General features: G+C 47.8%; 1 protein-coding gene across 1 annotated transcript; it reads left to right on the top strand.

The window, feature by feature from the left end:
- The first annotated feature begins 2,201 nt into the window (after positions 1-2,201).
- On the top strand, positions 2,202-10,163 carry LOC134408399 (phospholipase A2 inhibitor and Ly6/PLAUR domain-containing protein-like). Its single transcript, XM_063140657.1, has 5 exons — positions 2,202-2,253; positions 4,425-4,541; positions 6,550-6,771; positions 8,649-8,804; positions 9,886-10,163. The coding sequence occupies exons 1-5, from the start codon at positions 2,202-2,204 to the stop codon at positions 10,161-10,163; spliced, it is 825 nt and encodes a 274-aa protein (XP_062996727.1).
- The last annotated feature ends 12,082 nt before the right edge of the window (positions 10,164-22,245 follow it).

Here is a 22,245-nt window from a genome sequence, read left to right as displayed (position 1 = left end):
CTCGGAGGACGACAACAAGAGAGAGTGCCTTTCCTTTGGTGGCCCCCCAATTGTGGAACAATCTCCCTGTTGAGGCTCGCCTAGCACCGACATTGTTATCTTTTCGGCACCCGGTCAAGACTTTTCTCTTCTCCCAGGCATTTAGCAATATGTAATTAGCCTGGGTTTGTTTTTGTATGTTTTTGTGGTTCTAAATTGTATGTTTTTGTGGTTTAAAATTGTATGTTTCTGTGGTTTTAAATTTTTGTATATTGTTTTAAGTGTTTTTATCCTGTGTTTTATCTCAGAGAGCCTTGGCTATGGGGTGGTGTGCAAATGTAATAAATAATAATAATAATAATAATAATAATAATAATAATAATATACCAGTTGCTAGGGAACATGGGTGGCAGGGTGCTGTTGCACTTTTGTCCTGCCTCTGGATTTCCCATGGGCAGCTGGTTGAAACAGAATGCTGGACTAGATGGACTCTTGGTCTGATCCAGCACGGCTCTTCTTACTTTTTTCTACACTATTCTGGATTTGCAATCCTTCCATGAGAGAGGGTGAGGTGATGGCATTAAGTGGCAGATTTGGGATGCCAGTAGAAGGCACTAAACTGTCAGCTGTCTTATTGTTATATACCGTATTTCTTCGATTGTAAGACGCCATCGATTGTAAGATGCACATTAATTTCAGTACCACCACACCAACAGAAAAAAATCCCTAAGACACACCCGTGATTCTAAGACGCACCCCATTTTTAGAGATGTTTATATGGGGAAAAAAGTGCATCTTAGAATCGAAGAAATAGGGTACGTTTATTTTCCAATGCTACTTATGTGACCTTTTTTGGTCTGAGTGCTTAAAACTGCATGCTACATTTTGTGTGTGTGTGTGTGAGTGTGTGTCTGTGTGAATTACAACAATAGAAGTGACAGGGAGCTAAGGTGGATGTATTGGTGCCCAGAAGCACCATACCGGAGACCCCAGCTATAGAGTCTTACCTGGGAGTAAGCTCCATTGAACTCTGTTAGTAGACAATTATCAGATTTTGCTGTTGGTCAGTCAGTAGCAAGTAGGGTGAGGCAGGCTGGAGTTTCAGGACCATGGATACCTCCAGCACAACATCTTCTGGGGCTCAACTGAGGCCTTTTCTTTCTCCACCTTGGAGCACAGCACAGTCAAATTCTCACTTTGACGACCTTAGAACTTAAGGACACAAGAACATAAGAAGAGCCCTGCTGGATCAGGCCAATGGTCCATCTAGTCCAGCATTCTGTATACACAGTGGCAAAGCAGCTGCCTGTGGTAAATCATCAAGTCCAGTATCCTCCTACCTATGATCCCCAGCAAATAGTGTATGTAGGCGTACTGCCTCTGATAGTAGAGGTAGCATATGGCTATTGATAGCCTTGTCCTCCATGAATACGTCCAATCCTTCTTTAAACCACTCAAACTGGTGGCCATCACTACATGTTGTGGCATTTATATTTATATTTGTTTAGATGTGGTATTTATATATTGCTAAATATAATAGATGAAGGATGGAATTGATGTCACAATGGTGCAATGAGATTCCTAAGGAAGAGCCCTGCTGGATCAGACTAAGGGTCCATCTAGTCCAGCCTTCTGCTCAACCAGCTATCCACGGGAAGCCCACAAACATGGCATGAGTACAACAACACCCTCCCTAGGAATTTGGATTTTTCATGGCTTCACTTCTCCACCAAATGGACCTCAAGGTGAAGTCCCAATTATTTATTTATTTATTTATTTATTTATTTATTTATTACATTTCTATACCACCCAATAGCTGGAGCTCTATTTATTTATGTACCAGGTGGAAAGCTGTTGAGATGTTGGTGGGGAAAATGCAAACACCTCTGTTTGCATAGTTCTTGTTTCCTTATTGCATATGATCATAAAAGAACATAGAAGCCTTAATAAAATATTATGGGTATTACAGCCACACCCAGCATTCAGGGAACTCATGTGGTTTATTGTTTGTTTGCACTTCTCTAATGTCTGATTTCCATCACCGCAGCTTTGGAAAATGAGCTCTAGCATTCTGGTAAATGTCCCTAGACGGCTAACTGCCCACTCTCTTCCCCATCTGATGTATAAATTGCAACCTACCCATAAATCCTCAGGTGTGCCGAGAACTTGTTGCTTTCCACTGTATGAAGCCCTTGATCCCAGTTTGAACACAAGCAGCCACCATGCAAAAGTGCCTTGTCTTCTTCTCCATCTTCTCTTCTTTGGTAGCTGCAGGTAAATACAACTACAATTTGTTTCCCAGTTGAGTTGACCAGGGAGAGAATGTTGGAAGAGAAGCACATTGCAATGGGGTGGGGGTGGGTGGGGATGAAAACCCTTTGGGAGCAAGGGAGGGAAGGTAGTGAAAGAAAGGAGAAATAATCAGAGAGAGAGAGAGAGAGAGCCCTGCTGGATCAGACACACAGGAAACTAGGGCTGTGCTCTGCTTCTCTTCGGGTCGGAGAAGCAGTAGCGGATCGGGGTGCTTTGCTTCCCCTTAAGGTGGAGGCGAAGAGGATCTGGGGGAGCAGCGGAGCATCATGGAGCGGATCAAGATGACGGTGGATCCTTTGCCTCGATCCGAAGCTCTGAAAAATGGTAATGGGGCCTTACCTGGCACTGCTGCCATCCATGCTGTGACGGCGGCAGAACCAGGAAAGGGGCAGGAGGGAGGGTGGGTCTTACCTGGTCTGCCGCAGCCCATCGCCGGCTTCACTTGAGCTCGCGGCTCAATCCAGAAGTGTAGGCCCAAGCTGGGCCTACAGTTCAGGGTTGAGCCGTGGGCTCAAGTGAAGCTGGCGACGGGCTGCGATGGACCAGGTAAGTGGTGTGCGCGAGGAGGGGGCTACCTGGCCCTGCCACCGCCGCTGCCACCGCACAGAGCCAGGTAAGGGGGCAGGGGGGAGGGGGGGTCTTACCTGGTCTGTCGCAGCCCATCGCCGGCTTCACTTGAGCTCGCGGCTCAACCCAGAAGTGCAGACCACAAGCGAGGCCTACAGTTCCGGGTTGAGCTGTGGGCTCAGGTGAAGCTGGCAATGGGCCATGACGGACCAGGTAAGTGGTGTGCACGAGGGGGGGGCTTACCTGGCCCTGCTGCTGCAGTTCATGTGGCGATGGTGGCGCAGCCAGGTAAGTCTATGGGTTGGGGAAAACTGAGCTCCGATTCGGATCTGGAGCTTCGTAACGAAGCAGACCGGGCCACAGGCGGATCGTGGCGGGGCGGACCAGCCCAATCTGAAACTTCTGGATCAGGCCGCGAAGAGGATCAAGGGGTCTGTGCACAGCCCTACAGGAAACCCCTTACCATGGCTTTCCATCCCTCGGTTAGTCCCACCATTATGACACCCATCTGTGACCATATGATTTGTCCCCTTCTCAGAGAGGCCCCATAGTCTTTTGAATAGGGTGACCATATGGAAAGGAGGACAGGGCTCCTGTACCTTTAACAGTTGTACTGGAAGGGGAATTTCAGCAGGTATCATTGTTATGCATGCAGCACCTGATGAAATTCCCTCTCCATCACAACAGTTAAAGCTGCAAGAGTCCCTACTCTCTTTTGTATCTGGTCACTCTTGTATAGCTCCTGCAGCTTTAACTGTTGTGATGAAGAGTGATTTCACCAGGTGCTGTGTGCATAACAATTAGGGGTGTGCACGGACCCCCGATGCTCTTCTCGCCCGATCCACAAATTGCAGATCAGGCCCACTCCTCCCTGCCTCGATCCGCCTAGGGGCCACTCCGCTCCACTGCAGAGCTCTGGCTCCGAACCAGAGCTCCACAGTGGCTGGGAGTGGCGCCAGGTAAGGCCCCCCTCCCTCCTTCCCCTTACCTGTTTCCGTCCTGGCCCATCCCAGCTTCACTAGAGCCCGCAGCTCAACCAGAAACTGTAGGCCCTGATTGCGGCCTACACTTTCTGGTTGAGCTGCAGGCTCTAGTGAAGGTGGTGACAGGGCGCGACAGATGCAGGTAAGACCCCCCTCCTCCTTGCCCCCTTACCTGGCTCTGCTGCTGTTGCCGCACAGGCGGCGGCGGCAGGGCCAGGTAAACCCCTCCTCCCTCCTCTCCCTTATCTGCATCCATCCGCGGTCCTCAATTGAGCCCGAGGACTCAAACAGGAAGACTAGCCAGGAAATTCCTGAATCAGTAAAAGACAGTATGACTTGGCAAAGCCTGTCATGTCAATTTAGAAAGACTTCCATGAGCAAGAAAAAAGATGATGATGATGACGATGATGATGATCTAAGGTTAAAAGCGCAGTCTTTCTCCCTTGTCACAGAAGAAAGGTAGCAACCCTAGAAGGGAAGCTAGAGGGAGGGGCAATCCTTAGACAGAACAACGTTAAGTTTCGAGTACAAAATTCCGTGGATTTATCTCCAGCTGGATCTAATTTGCATTTCTCTTTCCAGTGGACCTGCTGTCTTGTGAAGACTGCATCTCTCCAGGGGAGACTTGTCATGGAAATATACGGCCTTGCTTCTTGGGCGAAGATACTTGTGGAAGCTTCTTAGGGGAGACCACTCTTGGTAGGCAAACTGGATGAGGCATTGGTTTCTTTCATTTATCTAGCATCTCTCTCTCTCTCTCTCTCTCTCTCTCTCTCTCTCTCTCTCTCTCTCTCTTTCTCTCTCTCTCCCTCCCCCCTCCCCATATATAGGAACTGGGCTGGAATTTCTCAAGGGCCCTCAAAGTCCTGGAGTCGGCACTGGACTTTTATTTAGCCCAAGCACTACGGTCATCATCTAAGGTCCTCCTTCAGGTGCCTCCTCTGAAGGATGTTTGGAGGGTGGCAAGAAGAGAGCAAGTGCTCCTGATGGTGCACCCCCCCAATAATGGAACAATCTCCCACATTCTCACAAACGTAAAAGTGTATCTTTATAAAAGCTGCCACCTTGTACATAATTGAGTTCATCAGAACAACAGCAACAACAAACCATGTTATGAGGCAGTAAGTCTATATCCCCTTACCTGGGATTAAACCGTGTTGAACTCAGAGGGACTTACTGAGTAGCCATACATAGCATTGTACTGTAAGGAACATAAAAGGAGAGAGGTATCTATCAGGAATGTCCTGAAGACAGCTGAAATGAAGTACCGTATTTTCCGGCGTATAAGACGACTGGGCGTATAAGATGACCCCCAACTTTTGAGAAGATCTTCCTGGGTTAAAAAGTCATCTTATACTGGGCGTACAAGACGACCCCCAACTTTTGAGAAGATCTTCCTGGGTTAAAAAGTCATCTTATACTGGGCGTATAAGATGACCCCCAACTTTTGAGAAGATCTTCCTGCGTTAAAAAGTCATCTTATACTGGGCGTATAAGACGACCCCCAACTTTTGAGAAGATTTTCCTGGGTTAAAAAGAAGTCTTATACACCAGAAAATACAGTACTTCTTCACGCAGTGGATAGTTAAAATATGGAGACGGGTACCACAAGATGTAGGAATGGTTACCAACACGGACGGCTTGAAAGGGGGATTAGGCAAATTCAAGGAGGATAAATCTATTAATGGCTACTAGTTTTGATGGCTGTATGCCACCTCCAGTATCAGAGGCAGTATGCCTTTCAGTAGCATTTGCTGGAGAACATGAGTAGGAGGGTGCAGTTCTCCTCATATCTCAATTGTGGACTTAGGTTAGTCACTGTGGGAAGAGAATGCTGGACTAGATACATCTTCGGCCTGATCCAGGTCTTCTGGATAGGCCAGCTTGCTCCAACCTGGTGCTTTTTGGATGTTTTGGATGACAACTCCCATAATTCCTGCTCATTGGCCAAGCTGGCTGGGCCTGATGCGAGTTGTAGTCCAAACATAAATAAAACAATGACTTGAACCCTTGACTTCCGTACCACCACTAATACAAAATTGCTCTGCTCACTTACAACTGAAATTCCCCAGGGCTCTTTCCCAGGCAAACTTGGCCTGGAGAAGCCAGGGATCAATGTCCTGCATGTGCTTTTCCACTGAGCCTCCCCCCTTCTTCATATCAAGGGATAGATTTCAAGGCCCATGCCCTCCAGTAGCACACTCTACTGAAGGATGCACACCGCCTGCTGTTCACTGAAGACATGTACTCTGCACTAGCCATTTCTTATATAGATTTGGAAGCCAAGTAGCTAATAGTTCTCCTGGTGGTTAAAGTTAAATTAAGGAGTGGGTATAGGTGGGGAGAAGCCACAGCTGTCCTGCAATTTTATCAACACTTTGCAATACACCTCAGCAGCTGCGGTGCACAAAAAAACCAAGCTGTCTGCTGCGTGATGTTCATGCACACCTGTATTGATCGACATTTGTGGTTCGTAGCCAACAGGGCCACCTGCTGCTGAAAACGTAGGAGCGTTGATGTGGAGCAATGCAGGGCTGACACCGCTTTGGGTGTCCTGTGTCGCAAGACACCAGGATGACATTGCAGTGGGTTATATCAGAAGTGACCTTTGTGACGGCACGGGAAAGAAGGCAAACCCTTGCCCCAAGGGCTCTTGTAATGTATCAGTAAATCATTCTATTTCCATTCTTTTTCCTTCTTGGCACAGGTCCAGTGGGATTTATGGGTGCCTTGAAGGCCTGCACGGGGCACCGAGCTTGCAGAGCTGGCATCCGGACAATGACGCTTGGCCCTGGGATCACGCTGCGGAGGAAGGCCTTGTGCTGCAAAAGCGAGAGCTGCCAGGGGGAGTCAGCTAAATGCATGTATCTCACAAATCTCTTTGAGACCGGGCCTCCAGGCTGCATAGAATCTTGCATCTATCAAGGCAGTATAGGCTAGAGTAACAGGAAGAAAGCTCTGATGGCTATGTGCTACCTCCAATAGCAGAGACTACTCTGCTACCTCCAGTAGCAGAGACAACTGTGTGCACCAGTTGCTGGGGAACATGGGTGGGAGGGTGCTGTTGCACCATGTCCTGCTTGTTCATCCCTGGCCGATGTCTGGTTGGCCACAGAGTGCTGGACCAGATGGACCCTTGCTCTGATCCAGCATGAGGGCACGTCTTATGTTCTTAAAGCCCTTCACTCACAAACTTCTAAGGCCAGATCTCCACCAAGCAGGATATAACACGTTGAAAATGGTTTGAAAACTGTATCTGGAGTGTGTCCTGGGCCTCAACTGTTGTCACTGCTGTTATAAATCGTTTCAAAGCAACAGTGTCATTTTGCCTCAGCTGCAGTGCAAGACCACAGTGAGGGTGTTGTGGAATGCCACTCTATACTCATATCTCTATAGGGACACATAGGGACACATGGGCTGTGGGAAATACATCCCATCTGCATTTTGTTTAGTCATTCGTTCAGTGACAGAATGGATTCCCCCCCCCCGATTTCACAAACTTGCACAAATTCGCACTTGCGAATTGCATAAAAAACCCTAAAATGTGTTAATCCCACCCTTCCTTATACACATTATTATGCTTTAGCCTATGGGGAGAAATGTGCTGTTTTGGCTGGTGGTTTTTAATTTAATTTTATGGATTTGTCTACGACTAAATTTGTGTGAAATTCCAGAAAGTTAACAACAACAACAACAACAACAACAACAGTCACATGTCCATAGAATCCATGTGACTCAGGAAAAGCTAGCTCACTGTGGAATCTGTTGGTCGGATTCCCAGAAATGAAAACTCATTTGATTCCATTGCGGAGTTCTCTGACAACTGTATATCTCTATGGTGCTTGCATTACCCGATTTGCTGGCCTTCGTTATCTCGGACAGTGCATGGCAACATTCAGTTTGCGGCCAGACTAGAATACTAGCACCCAACCAGTGTAGGGTGGCCACTTATGAATCACCGTAAAAAGAGGAAATTATCACCCTAAAAAGAGTACAAAAAGAGGACACCAATTTGTCTAAACTATACATATGCTCATTTATATGAATAGATGAAAAAATTGAAACAAATAGAGCTCTGGCTATTGGGTGGTATAGAAATGTAATAAATAAATAAATAAATAAATAAATAAATAAATAAATAAAATTTAAATAGAAATACCACACTTCTCACCATAGTGTGGGTGACTGTGATCAGGTGCCCTGTGTCCCTGTCTGTTCTTTCTGCAGCCAAGGGGCTGATGGGAAAAAGTCCTTATGCTTCTTTATCTTTCAGTTCCGACTTTCGGACAGAGACTGCCTTAAAATAGGGGATGATCCCCTCACAGTTCTTCAAATAGAGGGCTGTCCTCTGTAAAAGAAGAAACATAGGCCACAGCTAGACCTAAGGTTTATCCTGGGATCATCCAGGGTTCGCCCCTGCCTGAGCACTGGATCCCCTGTGTGTCACCTAGATGAACAGGTTTGACACCTGGACGATCCAGGGATAAACCATAGGTCTAGCTATGGCCAATAGTCACCTGTTGATTTGACTGTAGCAGGTACAACCACGAGAAAGATAGCACTTAACCTCCTGACTGCAAACACTTGGCTTTTCCACAACAGGGCGCCTCAACTTGACTCTGGAAAATAATCTTATGCTAACATCTGTTCAGTGTTGTAGTTCCTGGCAAAAGATTGGCATACGAAAACTCCATATTAATTTTTCATAATTGCATAATGCGGAATTTTGGTGATTATTTTACTCATTCCCCATTCCCCTTAAATGTATCCTCATTCTTGTAGTTATTCCTGTCTTTCCTCTCTCAGTACCTCCAGTCAATACTTCGTTGAATGGGTTCAGCTGCCCAGCTTGCTACGCACAACATTCACATGGGTGTGAAGCTGAAAAGGTCATGGCTTGTACTGGATCGGAGAACTATTGTGTCTACATCATAGGCATGCTGGATTTATTACAAAATATCAGTAAGTCAGTGAGGAACACCAATGGATGTATTATTTATTCATTTAGAGGTGGGGGCATTGACTCCAACCCTGGAGGGAGTTTATGAGCAATCCTAGGGTCTTTGGGACACTCGCCCAGGGACCATAGGATTGCTCCCTGAGTGTGCGGTCCTATGCATGTTTCGACAGGGGGAAAAATCCTATGACTTCCAGTATGCCCCAGCCAGCATGGGTAGCTGGGGCATGCTGGGACATGTAAGACATTTTTTCCTGTCAAAACATCAGTAGAATTGCACCTTAAATTAGAAGTGGCACTTATAGCTGCCTTGGGATCATCTAGATGAAAGGCAGGATTGAAACGCAATAAACAAAATTGAGCAAAATAAAGAATCATAGAATAGTAGAGTTGGAAGGGGCCTACAAGGCCATAGAGTCCAACCCCCTGCTCAATGCAGGAATCCACCTTAAAGCATACCTGACAGATGGCTGTCCAGATGCATCTTGAATGCCTCTAGTGTGGGAGAGTCCACAATCCCCCTAGGTAACTGGTTCCATTGTCGTACTACTCTAACAGTCAGGAAGTTTTTCCTGATGGCCAGCCGGAATCTGGCTTCCTGTAACTTGAGCCCATTATTCCATGTCCTGCACTCTGGGATGATCGAGAAAAGATCCTGGATGCATAGAGAAGAGATCCTGGATGTATAAAGAGGGCCTTTTGGGGTTGTGGTCTTGGGTCAATTTGGAATGCACACTTGCCTAGCAGTTAGCCCCATTAAACATGGTAAGACTTACTTCTGAGTAATGATGCCAAGCAGTGTGCTGTTAGGCTTCGGACTGGTCAAGGGATGATTTGAGTAGGAGTCATTCCTATTACTAATAGAAATAACTCAACCAAAAGTCAATGGCTTTACAGTGTAGTAAACCTAACTGCCCTTGAAGGTCGTCAGTTTACACCATTGTCTTTGCTGCACCGTAGCTTGATTATGTGAGGAACAGCATACGGTGTAATTCAATCAATTAAACTCAATCTAAATTGAATTAAGAATCAGTGCAACCGGACACGGCCTCGTTTGGAATGAGATGCATTAATTTCTCTTTGCAGCCGCTGTCAGCTCGAGATTCACTGCCAGAGGTTGCAGCACACAAAGTGTCTGCGAGCACAGCAAGGAGATGTCTGTTTTTTCGGGGCCTTTCACTTACACGGTATCCAGGGTCAAGGAATGCTACCCAGCACCCCCCAGCACTAATTCTGCCTGCCTTCACCACCGCTCTTGGGGAGGCCTCTTTTCTCAGCCCACTATCGCTCTCATGTCCTCCTATTTCCTGTTCCTCTCCTCCTTCCTGAGGATAAAGCCATTAGCGTGGCCCTCCTTCTTCTGAACCGACGCAACTGCTATAACATCTCATAGAGGAAGCATCCGCAGTTATCACTTCCTCCCCTCTTGAAGAGTGACAGCGGCTGATTTTCATCGGAGAAAATGTTTGCAGATTAACCAGCGCTGGTGATGGCCTGGGGGAAGAAGCTCTCTCCAGGAAAGGGCCTAGTTCTAACAGGGCCTGCTCATAAAATCCTTAAGCTTCAATAGTGGTAGGCAACCTGAGCACTCAGACATTTTGCACTACAACTCCCTATGCTGACTTCCTTCCTTCATTCCTGCCTCTCCTCTCTCTCTCTTCTTTCCCCCTCCCTGGAATGCCCTGGATTGATGCTGTGTCTGGAAATTCAGAGTCAGGGTAGTGTCAGCCATCATCCAAGGGAAATTCTGCAGCTTCTTCCACATGCAGAACAAGAAAAGGGGAGGGGTCTGTCAAGTCAGGAGATCCGGGTTCTAGTCTCCAATTGGCCATGGAAGCCACGGGTGGCTTTGGGCCAGTCACAGACTCTCATAGGGTTGTTTATTTATTTATTTATTTTATTACATTTATATACCGCCCCCCAGACGAAGCTCTCTGGGCGGTTTACAACAATTAAAAATAGTAGACATTAAAAGTATACAAAAATTTTAAAAAACATAAAAACAGTATAAAAACAACAACAGTTGTTGTTGTGAAGATAAAACAGACAGGAGGAGGAGGAGGAGGAGGATTATGCACATTGACTTAAGTTCCTTGGAGGAAAAAAGGTGGGATATAAATGTAATAAATAAATAAATAAATAGTAACCAACTTATCCCTGAACTTTTTGAAGATCTTTCAAACACACGCACACCCTCCCACCAACACATACACACAATAGACACTATTTTAAGCCTATGCGGCAGGGTCTTGCTATTTACTGTTTTACTCTGTACAGCACCATGTACATTGATGGTGCTATATAAATAATAATAATAATAATAATAATAATAATAATAATAATAATAATAATAATTTTAGGGAGGGTGAGCAACACACCCTCACCCCAGAAGTGCTAGGGCCAGGATTGAGAGGGCCCTGGGCCAGAGCAACCTTGGTGCCAGTTGGAAGAACTTATGAGGGGGCAGGATGGTGGGCAGCAATGGGGCGGCCCGGCACTCTCAAGAGAAGCATCAGGTGACGCTACTGCTGCGGCCGCCACCATCTTATTTTTCCAAATGTCTGAGGAAATGAAGATATTAGCTGCTGCCCCCTTGGGTCAAGCTTCTCTTGAGAGCCCCAGAGCCCCCCAAAAAGTTACCAAAAGAACGCAATACCAAAAGAGAGACCCGCATCAGGCATGGTGGGCCTTCAAGGGTGTGTGGGGCCCCACATTTGCCTTACAGTGTCAGGCATGGGCAAATGCTCCCTGTCCAAGCCAAGGGAGATGGGGCAATTGCCCATCGTTGAAGCCAGCCATTATCGCTGGAGCACATTTGGCTCACCGTGAGATCTTTCCCATTTAGATAATGCTTAAGCGCAATGTTTTAAAATGCTTAAGTGCTGCCCAGCACTTAATGATCGGACTTCTCTCTCCCACTTTCCATCAGCTCTCACTGCAGTGCACTTAACCGCTGGACACTGGCCAATGCTGGGTCTGTTTCGCAATGCCCTCAGGCAACACTGCAAAAGTACAGCAGGTTGGATGGGGGTCAACATCCTGAAACTCTTGACTGGCCTTAAGAGAAGGAAGGGAGAAAACATGCGGGATTCTTCTCAGTGCCTGGAGGGAATTTCGTACTCCAAACGGTGTATTGTGAACCGCCCAGAGACCTTCAGCTACAGGGCGGTATAGAAATATAATCAATGCCGTGAAATGAAAGGGGAGGATGAGACAGAGGACCTGTGATGTAAATCTGGAGGGCAGATCTCAGAAACTTACATAGCTTTATTCTATCCAAAGTAGGATCAAAAGAAAGGCAAAACTCATGTTTCACCTGCCTTCTCCTCCTAAACCCTGAAATATGGGGAAGGCAGCTGCTGACACACATTACGGAATGCTTGAAATGATTGCTGGAGCTCCAGGGAGCTGCGTGGGGACCATGTTCCCCTCAGTCATTGGGTCTACCAGGCCATCCCTGCAAAGACGGAATGTCATACCTGGGATGGCTAACTATCCCTAAATATAGGAAGGCATTCTCCTTAGCAAGGTTCAGCGTTCTCCCCTCCAAGCTATTCAAGGCCAGATTCAAGAAAATCCCAAAGAATATTAGGCCTTAGCTAGACCTACCTGTAAATCTGGGCTAGAGGAGGGGAAATCCCATGATGAAACTATCGCGGGATCTCACCCCCGTTCACATGCGAGGTACGATGAGCTCTGGAGGAGAGCCATCGCACCCGCCATTTTTAAAAAGGTTTTAAAAGGCCAGCAGCGCAGGAGTGCTCCAGTGACGACAGGTAGGTTTCTAAAAATATATACCGTATTTCTTCGATTGGAAGACGCCATCGATTGTAAGACACACACTAATTTCAGTACCACCAACAGAAAAAAAAAAATCCTAAGACACACCTGTGATTCTAAGACACACCCCAATTTTAGGGATGTTAATATGGGGAAAAAATGTGTCTTAGAATTGAAGAAATGCGGTATACATTTCCCTGCTCCCCCCCAATTTCCCCACCCTGGCCGCGATCCCCCCATCCCCCACGATCTCTGATCCCCCCATCACCCCTGGGCCACAATTCCCCCCATCTCCCCATGGCCTCTGTTTCCCACCCCTCCATATCCTGTAGGCCGCGATTTCCGCCCTCATGTCCCGTAGGCCGCGATTCCCACCCCTCCATGTCCGGTAGGCTGCGATTCCGCCCCATGTCCCATAGGCCACAATTCCCACCCCCCATGTCCCCACCATAGTCCTGATGGCTGCAGCGTTCCTGTGGAGCGCTGCGGCCCGTCCGCCACTTTTCCTGGCTACTTATAAGTAAATGCAGTAGCCGGGAAAAGCGGCGGACCTGGCTACACGTCTGTAGCCCAGGGCTCAGCCCGAGACCACACGAAAAAATGGGCCAGAAGCAGTGCTGGTTACCCAGGGCCCAGGGAGGGTTCACCCCTGCCTGAGCCCGGGATACCCTGTGCGTCATCTGGACACACAAGGGTGAGCCCAGGGCTCGCACCGGGCTAAAGCCTTGTCTAGCAAGGCCCTTAGATGCTGGCCCTGTAATGACATCGAGGTGGAGTCCATCTTGCATGTACTATTCTACTGCAGTTACTATCAAGAGGCCAGGAAAGACCTAATACGTCCTATTATACAGCATTTCCCCAGTCACTCTCCCAAGTCTCTTATAATTATTTTACTTCCGGGCACCAACAAGCCTATTACTGAGCAAGTGGCCAAATATCTGGATCTGGCTATTCTCATTAGACCACTCATGGATGTCTGATCATTATTTTAAACCTACTGATTAGCATTTTTACAGATTTTGTATCCTTTCTTTTTACGGTCATGTATTTTTATTAATGTCTATGTACCTATATGTTATAATAATGGTCTGTTGACTGTAAATAAAGATTGACTGATTGATTGATTGATTACTGAGGAGGAGGAGGAGGAGGAGGAGGAGAAGAAGAAGAAGAAGAAGAAGAAGAAGAAGAAGAAGACAGCATGCATGGGATGTTTTGAGAACTCTAATGTGTAACAAATAGCAAATATTATTAAAATACAAGTTGGGAGCCAGCTTCAAATTACAAGGTGACCAACTTCCCTTCTTTCACTCTGCCAGCCTATACCATCTGGGAGTGTTCCATTCCTCCCCTTAAAATGATGCCAGGAAATGGACGTCTCTGGGGTCAATTCACCCGCTTTATTTATTTATTTGGTGTTGGTGTTGATTGTATTTCTGAATCATCTTCCATTTAAAAATAAATAAATGCCCAGGGAGGACACACAGTTAAAGCTATGAGAGTGCAAAAGCACAGTTTATGTTAGCTGCGTGCCTTCCTGGCCACAGTTTAATTGCCAGACTAATGACGTACTCTTCTTTGCTGTTTTCATGCAGCTCTCATCAATTAGATTATATAGGCAGACTCTTTCTGTTCTCCTCCATTTTTCTTATTGTTTTGGCAGGGGGAGAATTGCCAGTAATCTACAGGGGTATGATGTGTCCTGCTGTACAGAGGGCCGTCCTCTATTTGGAAGTGCCCTTTATTTGAAGGGCTGTCCTGTGCAAGAACTGTTTAATAAAAGACAGCCATGAGGTTAAGGTCATTATAATAATCTATCTATTTATCTATCCATCCACCAAAAATGGAAGAGCAGGGTATAACTAAAAGGAGAAGGGTTACAATGGATACTGTTGTTTTTATACTGTTGTTTTTCTGATGGTTTTAAATTTTGTATACTTTTTAATGTTCACTGTTTTTAACTTTTGTAAACTGCCCAGAGAGCTTCGGCTATGGGGTGGTATATAAATGTAATAAATAAATAAATAAATAACGAGAAGAAAAAATATTCCCCACCCCAAAAAAAGCAAGTATATCATTTAGTGTCAAAACAGCTAGAACTCCAGAAGCCTCTAATCATTAGATTATGTGATTCTGTCTCTCTTTTTTAAACTGCCCAGAGAGCTTCGGCTATGGGGTGGTACATAAATGTAATAAATAAATAAATAAAAGAAAAACTATTCCCCCCCCAAAAAAAAGCAAGTACATCATATGGTGTCAAAATAACTAGAACTCCAGAAGCCTCTAATCATTAGATTATGTGATTCTGTCTCTCTTGGTTGCTAATCACAGAAAACCTAGTGCTTGTTTTCAGTGTGAATGGTTTTGATCATGCTGACATAAGGGCATGTCTAGACCTAGGGAGGGGAGAATATTGCAATATGGTGATCGTGAGATCCCCCCACCTCAACCCACAAGTGGCGTGCGACGTCCTGGGAGGAAGGAGGAAGTCGGGCCCACCATTTTGGTGGTTTTTTTTCTATTGAAGATGGGCGCACAAGCACTCCATTGAAAAGGTAAGTGTTTTTTTTTAAAAAAAGATCCTGCTCCCCCCTCCCACCCCTGATGGGCACAGAGCTCCTGAAAAGCTCCGTGCCCTATGCCCTGTTCCGAACTCCTCGCATTTACTAGCAAGGAGCCAGGTGGAGGCAGCTGCCCACACCTCCCGTGGTTTTGGGATGATCCTGAGACCACAGGAAAAGTCAGGATTAAAGCCATCCCGGTTATCCCGGGGAAAGGGAGGGATCATCCCTTCCTGCCCCTGGGATCCCCCGTGCATCATGTGGACGCACAGGGATGATCCCGGGGCAATCCCCGGGATATGCCCTTGTGTAGACATTCCCATAGAGAAGGATGAAAGGAGAAACGAGATGTAGATGAGTTGGGAAGTTCACTTTTTGTGTGTGAGCCTTTGTACATGAGGCTTTTATCGTACAATCGTGATTCCTTATTCATGGTAGTTTGCGGGTCCTTTACATGACATTGTCATCTTTCAGGGCCACTCCTATGCTTTGACACCATTATCACAGTTTTCCCCCCTAATGAGGGCAGTTTGGTAGTATTAGACTTGGTGGAATGAGAGTCTCATGTAATTGTGCAATTCCGCTATGCCACAGCACTATCTACTGATTGTATAATGAAACATATAGAAAGGTAGAAAAAGAAAACCTCCAGAAAAAAGCACGTGTAATGAAGCCGATCTAAATCCCAGAAAGAATCCGGAAGCAGAAGCCTTGTTAAAGGTGTGGGTGAAAAGCCTCATGTACAAAAGCCATATGTGTTCACTGAGCAAGGAGTAAGTTTATCAAAAGATCACTACTTGCTGAGTAGGGGGAATATTCTGGTGCATACTCCAAACATCATTACATTTGGATAATGTATTCCTTTGTGTGCAGATCACTAGCTCTTGACAATTCAAGGTGTTCTGCTACCCACACTTCCATGTCAGGTAGAAAACAAGATTTCCAAGCCTGTAAAATTGGTCACTTATCAACCAGGGCAGCATGGCAAATACAAACTATTTGCACCTTGTTTAGGGCCAATTGGGTTGTAAACAAGCATCAAGTGAACACATAAAAAGCCACAGACTGTGCTTTTATGAGATCCAATTACAGGGTAGGGTGACCATATTTGGGAAACCAAAAAAGAGGACACCTAGTGTGTGTGTGGGGAAGCAGCTTTCTGAGTCCTGCAGAAAGTACGTTATTCCCCCTTAAAGAACCCGATTGGAGTGGAGGAAGGGAAAGGATTTCATTCTGCACCACCACCATCCACTCCAATTGGGGCCTTTTCTATAATGTCCACGAATGACCCACTTTCCCCTTTAAGACCTCAATTGGAGCTCGGGGTGGGGGAATGATGTGCCTCAAGAAAGCATGTCATTCCCTCCTGCCATGCTAATGGCAGCCTTAAAGGGGAAGGTGTGTCATTCCAGGACATTATTGAAACTTATAGAAAATCCCCCCTGACACCATGGAAAGAACAAAAACCAGGACAAATCCAGGGAAATCCTGACAGTTGGTCACCCTAATTACAGGGTGAATAGAATAGCAGGGTTTTTCCCTCCAGGGTGGGGCAAGATTTCATCAGGACTACAGTGTAAAGCATTAGGCCACTCCCTGGACACATTAATTGCAATTGCTCCATCAATGCCATCTCTAGTTTGACCCTGTGTAGGTAATACACACCACACATCCATTATCTGCTCCATGTGTAAATATAGCGCAGGACAAAGTGCACTTTGTGCCTTGAAAATGAGACGACGTCTTCTACTTCACAAGGGTACGGAACTTGTCTACTGGAAACTAGAAACTGGGGCTGCCAGTGGGAACGTTTGCAAGTCCAGAGTGGCCAAAAATGTGCAGAGTGCCAAGCTTTGGTGTAGTAGAGGGTGGGAGACCTCTTTTAGCCCCCAGGGCAGATTTAAATTTCAAAGATGTTCAGGAAGGTGCATTCCACTGCTAGGCATGGCCAAAGGTGAAAGGGAAGAGACGAAAATACAAAATAAAAATAAAAATACCAGCATATTTTAGCTGAAAGCTCTTACTGTCTTGGGAAAGTCATTTCAAGCTTCTAAAATGGGGGGAATGGTGGGGGGGGGAAGGAAATGAGGAAACCACTAAATGGTTGGTGTTTGAGAGGAAGGGTTTGGGCCATTGTGGATTTGGACCCCAGGAGGGCTGGATTTGGCCTCTGGGCCTGAGTTCCCAACTCCTGGTGCCTGGTTGGTGCCACCTCCCTCTTCACCTCCACACTTCCTATCTCCTGATGTGGCATCGAGTAGTTCTGATGTTGAGGAAGGAGTGTGGGACTTCTGGCTGGCCCTCTGAGTCCTGGATCCACCCCACCTTCTCCCTGGTGGAAGGTGACCAATCACTGGCCGCCTTCCATGAGGCTCCACCCCCAGGTTGGCCCCAGGTTGGCGGTGGAGCGATGTTACATGGTGAAAAAGTCGGGGTAAAAGTCAGGACTTTTTCAAAACGCAGGGATCCTGAGGTTTGTTCACCCATGGTTTAGAGAGCATCATTCACCTATGACAAAAAATGAAAACAAAATAACGTGCCAGATGTATTCAATATTCAATAAGAGACACAGGGAGAGAGAGACAGAGACAGAGAGAGAGGGATGGAGAAAAAGAGAAATGAATGGAAAAGCAAAGGAACACTGCATAAATAGTGGTGAATGGTGAGTCAGCCTCTAATGAATACATGGAGGAAAATAAGGCAGTGGGGGTGGACGGTGGGGAAGGCATGCAATCAATGAGAAATATTGAATTGAGAGCGGAAGGAGAAGGAGAGAGGGAGAGAGAGACAGAGACAGAGACAGAGACAGAGACAGAGACAGAGACAGAGACAGCGAGACAGACAGTGAGAGAGAGAGAGAAAGAGAGAGAGAGAGAGAGAGACAGACAGACAGTGTGTGTGTGTGTGTGTGTGTGTGTGTGTGTGTGTGTGTGTGTGTGTGTGTGTGAGAGAGAGAGAGAGAGAGAGAGAGAGAGAGAGAGAAAACACTGCCATTACCGGTGGCTGCTTCAGTCTGACTGCTGCTCCCACAGATAAATTGAGATTAATCCAGTGAGAAATGTGTGTGGCGCTTGAAGGCAAAGACCCACAAGCAGAAGGGAGGGGGCAGGAGCTGCTGACAGGCAAGTCTCCCTTTACTGGCTCCATATAGAGTCTTTTGATCAAGAACGGCCGGAGGCAGGAAAGCCTGGATGCTTTAGCTGCGTCAGTTTTACATTCGCCACCGACAACTATCTCAAGCATGTCCGACTGGCTGATGAAGCCCCAGTGAGGGGAGGGGGAGGATCCTGTCAATGGAGTAAACATCCTTATGGGCAGTTTTGGTGTGTAGTTGTGCATTCGGGGGTGGGGGGCAGGGGGAGACGGCTGCATCAGTAATGGATTCCAGTTGGCAGTGAGTCCCCTGTCAGTGGAAACACCTCCAGGAGATGCCCACCATGCCAGCCCCACCCAGAAGGCCTCAAGTTATGTCTGTACACAGTGTGGAGGGACCCCAAAGGATGGGTCCCCTTTGTTCGCTGAGTGGTGGTCAAAGACGCTCAAGACACAATTTCTCTCTCCTTAGAAAGTTTATTACGAACAGCGCTGCAAAGTGGTAGCCCTCAGAGGCCCTGAGGAACTGCCCACTAATTTCAGGAAAGGCTAACATATTTAAAGGATCAGTTCCCCTTAGAAACAACGGCAGAACCTCCCCGCCAATAATAATACAGTTTTGCAATACAGTAACCAATGATAGACAAGGCATTTATGCATGTGCAGAGTGCAAATAATTCTAAGACTAGCTTTGAAAATATCTCACTCCACCCTCTGTTTCCATAAAGTCACAGTCCTGTGACTTGTATTTCATTAGTTGTGAAAGTGGTTGCGGTCTTCGTATATGCATAAATCTTATGGTTTATAATGAAAAGGCCAAAGCAGATTATTTTCTTATACCTGTGAGCATAAGTTAAAAGAACACCCATCTTGACTTCCTTGGCACTTAGTAAGTATGGAATCCAGGCAGCTGAGACCACAAGTTGTACCATACGCTTAATTTATTTAAAGGAGTGCAGGGTTCCCTTTCTCTGCACTTATGCACAATCTGGCAGCTTTTTCTGGTCCACATTGCAACCTTGAATATTGCTTCTCCTCCCTCCCTCCTGTAAGTTATATGAGTTTCCAGGGGCAGTAGCGCATAGCACCAACTCCCTTGTGAAGAATGAATATTGGAAACATACAGCAGTGTTTGCCCCCCCTCTCTCTGTGTGTGTGTGTGTGTGAGAGAGAGAGAGAGGCAGGGGAGAAAGGGAGAGAGAGGGAGGGGAGAGACAAGAGAGAAAGGGAGAGAGAGAGGGAGGGAGGGAGGGAGGGAGGGAGAGAGAGAGAGGGAGAGAGAGAGAGAGAGAGAGAGGGAGGGAGGGAGGGAGAGAGAGAGGGAGAGAGAGAGAGAGAGAGGAAGGGAGGGAGGGAGGGAGAAAGAGAGGGAGGGAGGGAGAGAGAGAGAGAGAGAGAGAGAGGGAGGGAGGGAGGGAGGGAGAGAGAGAGGGAGAGAGAGAGAGAGAGAGGAAGGGAGGGAGGGAGGGAGAAAGAGAGGGAGGGAGGGAGAGAGAGAGAGAGAGGGAGGGAGGGAGGGAGGGAGAGAGAGAGAGAGAGATGAGACAGAAGAGATAATCCAGATGCAAGTGCTAACCTGGACAGCAGCCTTTCTTGATGTTTTGGACTACAACCCCTATCATCTCCAACCAGAACCACACATAGCTATGCTGGATTGGGATGATAGGACTTGAAGTCCAACACATCTGGAGCTGGGGGAGGTGCTCTAAAGCAATTTTAGATGTTATTGTCATCCTTTGGATTATTTATGAGCCATTCTGAGTGCCTAAGTTGGAGACAGAAAGACAGGATAGGCAGGGTTTTAAAACAACGAATAAGGATTCTTCCAAAAGCAACAACATCCTTTTGCAGCTGGCCAAAGTTCTTGGCGTCCAGTTGCAAAAAACCATGTTTGGTTTCTTTCTCCTTCATCGTCTTACATTCAAAACTACCCAGTTGTGTAGATCGGTCCTCCAGAACCTGGTGGCTTCCAAGTGGGCAGGACGACAATTCCCATTATTCCCAGCCAATTCCCATTATTCCCAGTCCAACTGCCATCATCCTCAGCCAGTGTCAAGGTTAAAATAATATACACAGTTCTGAAAAAAATGGAGGAGCATAGCTCTCTCCGCAACAGTTGCTGAGGTGGGAAACTGAAGATAAGACACATATAACATATTTTTGTGTAGTGTAGGTGGGTAAATAACGAGGCGGACAACATAGCTGTGTTTAAACAGGGCCACTTGTTTATTTATCTATCTGCAAGAGGGGGTTACAACCTATCGGGCATCCATTTTGGCCTGCTGCCAGGCTGCTTTGATTGGGCGAGACATTCCTGCCCGTGGGCAGGCGCTACGCCTAGCGTCTCCCCACGGGCCACCCCGTCAGGACCTTCCTTTGTCACCCCCAACTCAGACCACCCGGTTCAGAGTGGGTGAGTAGGGTTGGCCCCAAAGGTAGGTCCTATCTCCCAAGCTAGGCCGCTGGGCTCAAAACTGTGAGCCTCAGACCTACCAATCGCTGTAAAGAGCGCCAGTAGATGCTCACCAAATTATAACCCCTATGGATGCCCGTACCTAGCGCAAATTCAAGTGACCAAATTAGCAAATCAACCTATTTATACTCCCCCGCTGTCTTACAGTATGAAGTAGGCGAAAAAACTCATGTACAATTCAGTATATGAGTAAACAATTCCTACTTGGTCCCCAACAAGGCAACCAGCAAGCCCACACTGTTTACAGGGAGGGAGGGAGGGAGCCGCGCAGCAAAAGAGGTGTTGGGAGGGGTTAGGCCAACGGATATAGCCCACTCGCCCCTCCCCACCTGGCCCAAAATGTGTCCATCACGGCATTGATGGGCACGCCTCGTCACCACCCCCGCACACACACAAACTCTTCCCCGCGCCTAGGCTTTGCCGAGCGCGGCAGAAACGCCCTTCTGCCCACTCCGTGGTGATGTACCCTGGTAGGCACAAACCATTACTGTGCCCAGGGCCGGTGCCAGACTATTTTGCACCCTAGGCAGGTGAGCTGCTTTCACCCACCCACACCCACCCCAGCGTACCTGGGTGCCATCGCGCCCGCCCAGCCGAAGCGAAGCCAGGATGCTGGGGGTGGGTGGGTGGTGACTTTGGAATGGCGCACCAGGCCAGAAGCCGCTCTGGGAGAGTGACTTCCGGGCATGCCATTCCGAAGCCTCCCACCCCAGCATCCTGGCTTCGCTTCGGCTGGGCGCCCACGCAGCCGAAGCGAAGCCAGGATGCTGGGGTGGGGGCGGGCGTGGCTTCACTTCGGCTGGGTGGGCGCCCAGCTGAAGCAAAGCCAGGACGCTGGTGTGAGGTGGGGGCGGGCATGGCTTCACTTCGGCTGGGTGGGCGCCCAGCCGAAGCAAAGCCAGGAAGCTGGGGTGGGGTGGGGGTGGACGTGGCTTCACTTCGGCTGGGTGGGTGCCCAGCCGAAGCAAAGCCAGGAAGCTGGGGTGGGGTGGGGGCGGGCGCAGCTTCAGTTCGGCTGGGTGGGCGCCCAGCCGAAGCAAAGCCAGGACGCTGGGGTGGGGTGGGGGCGGGCGCGGCTTCACTTCGGCTGGGTGGGCGCCCAGCCGAAGCAAAGCCAGGATGCTGGGGTGGGGTGGGGGCAGGCGCGGCTTCACTTCGGCTGGGTGGGTGCCCAGCCGAAGCAAAGCCAGGACGCTGGGGCAGGCAGGCGGCTTTGGAACGGCGCGCCTGGCAGCTGCCCTCTCAGAGCCGCTGTGGGAGAGTGGCTTCCAGGTGCAGCGTGCGGCGGCCCCCTTACCTTGGCGCTCTAGGCAGCCGCCTGAGTGGCCTCTATGGTAGCACCGGCCCTGACTGTGCCCCATCACTGCAAAATCCTTCCAAAAGAGGGGCCTGTGAATTCTTCTGAGTTATCTGTAAAACCAGGCAGGTGTGCGAGACTCTTCCAAATTTGCTCAGGCACTGCAATGCAACTGTAGCTGCACCAGCTGTATTGGCATGTAGCCAAACTGTCCAAAGCTGGGTTTGACTGGAAGGTGAGCT

Source organism: Elgaria multicarinata, chromosome 13 (genome assembly GCF_023053635.1).
Source record: "Elgaria multicarinata webbii isolate HBS135686 ecotype San Diego chromosome 13, rElgMul1.1.pri, whole genome shotgun sequence".
NCBI classification, from domain to species: Eukaryota; Metazoa; Chordata; class Lepidosauria; order Squamata; family Anguidae; genus Elgaria; species Elgaria multicarinata.
This window is presented reverse-complemented; position numbering and strand designations above follow the sequence as displayed.

What these genes read in the sequence shown, in the direction of transcription:
- LOC134408399 (XM_063140657.1), top strand. Translation starts at nt 2,202, where the DNA reads ATGCAAAAGTGCCTTGTCTTCTTCTCCATCTTCTCTTCTTTGGTAGCT. An exon ending in CTCTTCTTTGGTAGCTGCAG is followed by an intron (nt 2,254 to 4,424) that starts GTAAATACAACT and finishes TTCTCTTTCCAG; the next exon opens with TGGACCTGCTGTCTTGTGAA. An exon ending in GGATTTATTACAAAATATCA is followed by an intron (nt 8,805 to 9,885) that starts GTAAGTCAGTGA and finishes TTCTCTTTGCAG; the next exon opens with CCGCTGTCAGCTCGAGATTC.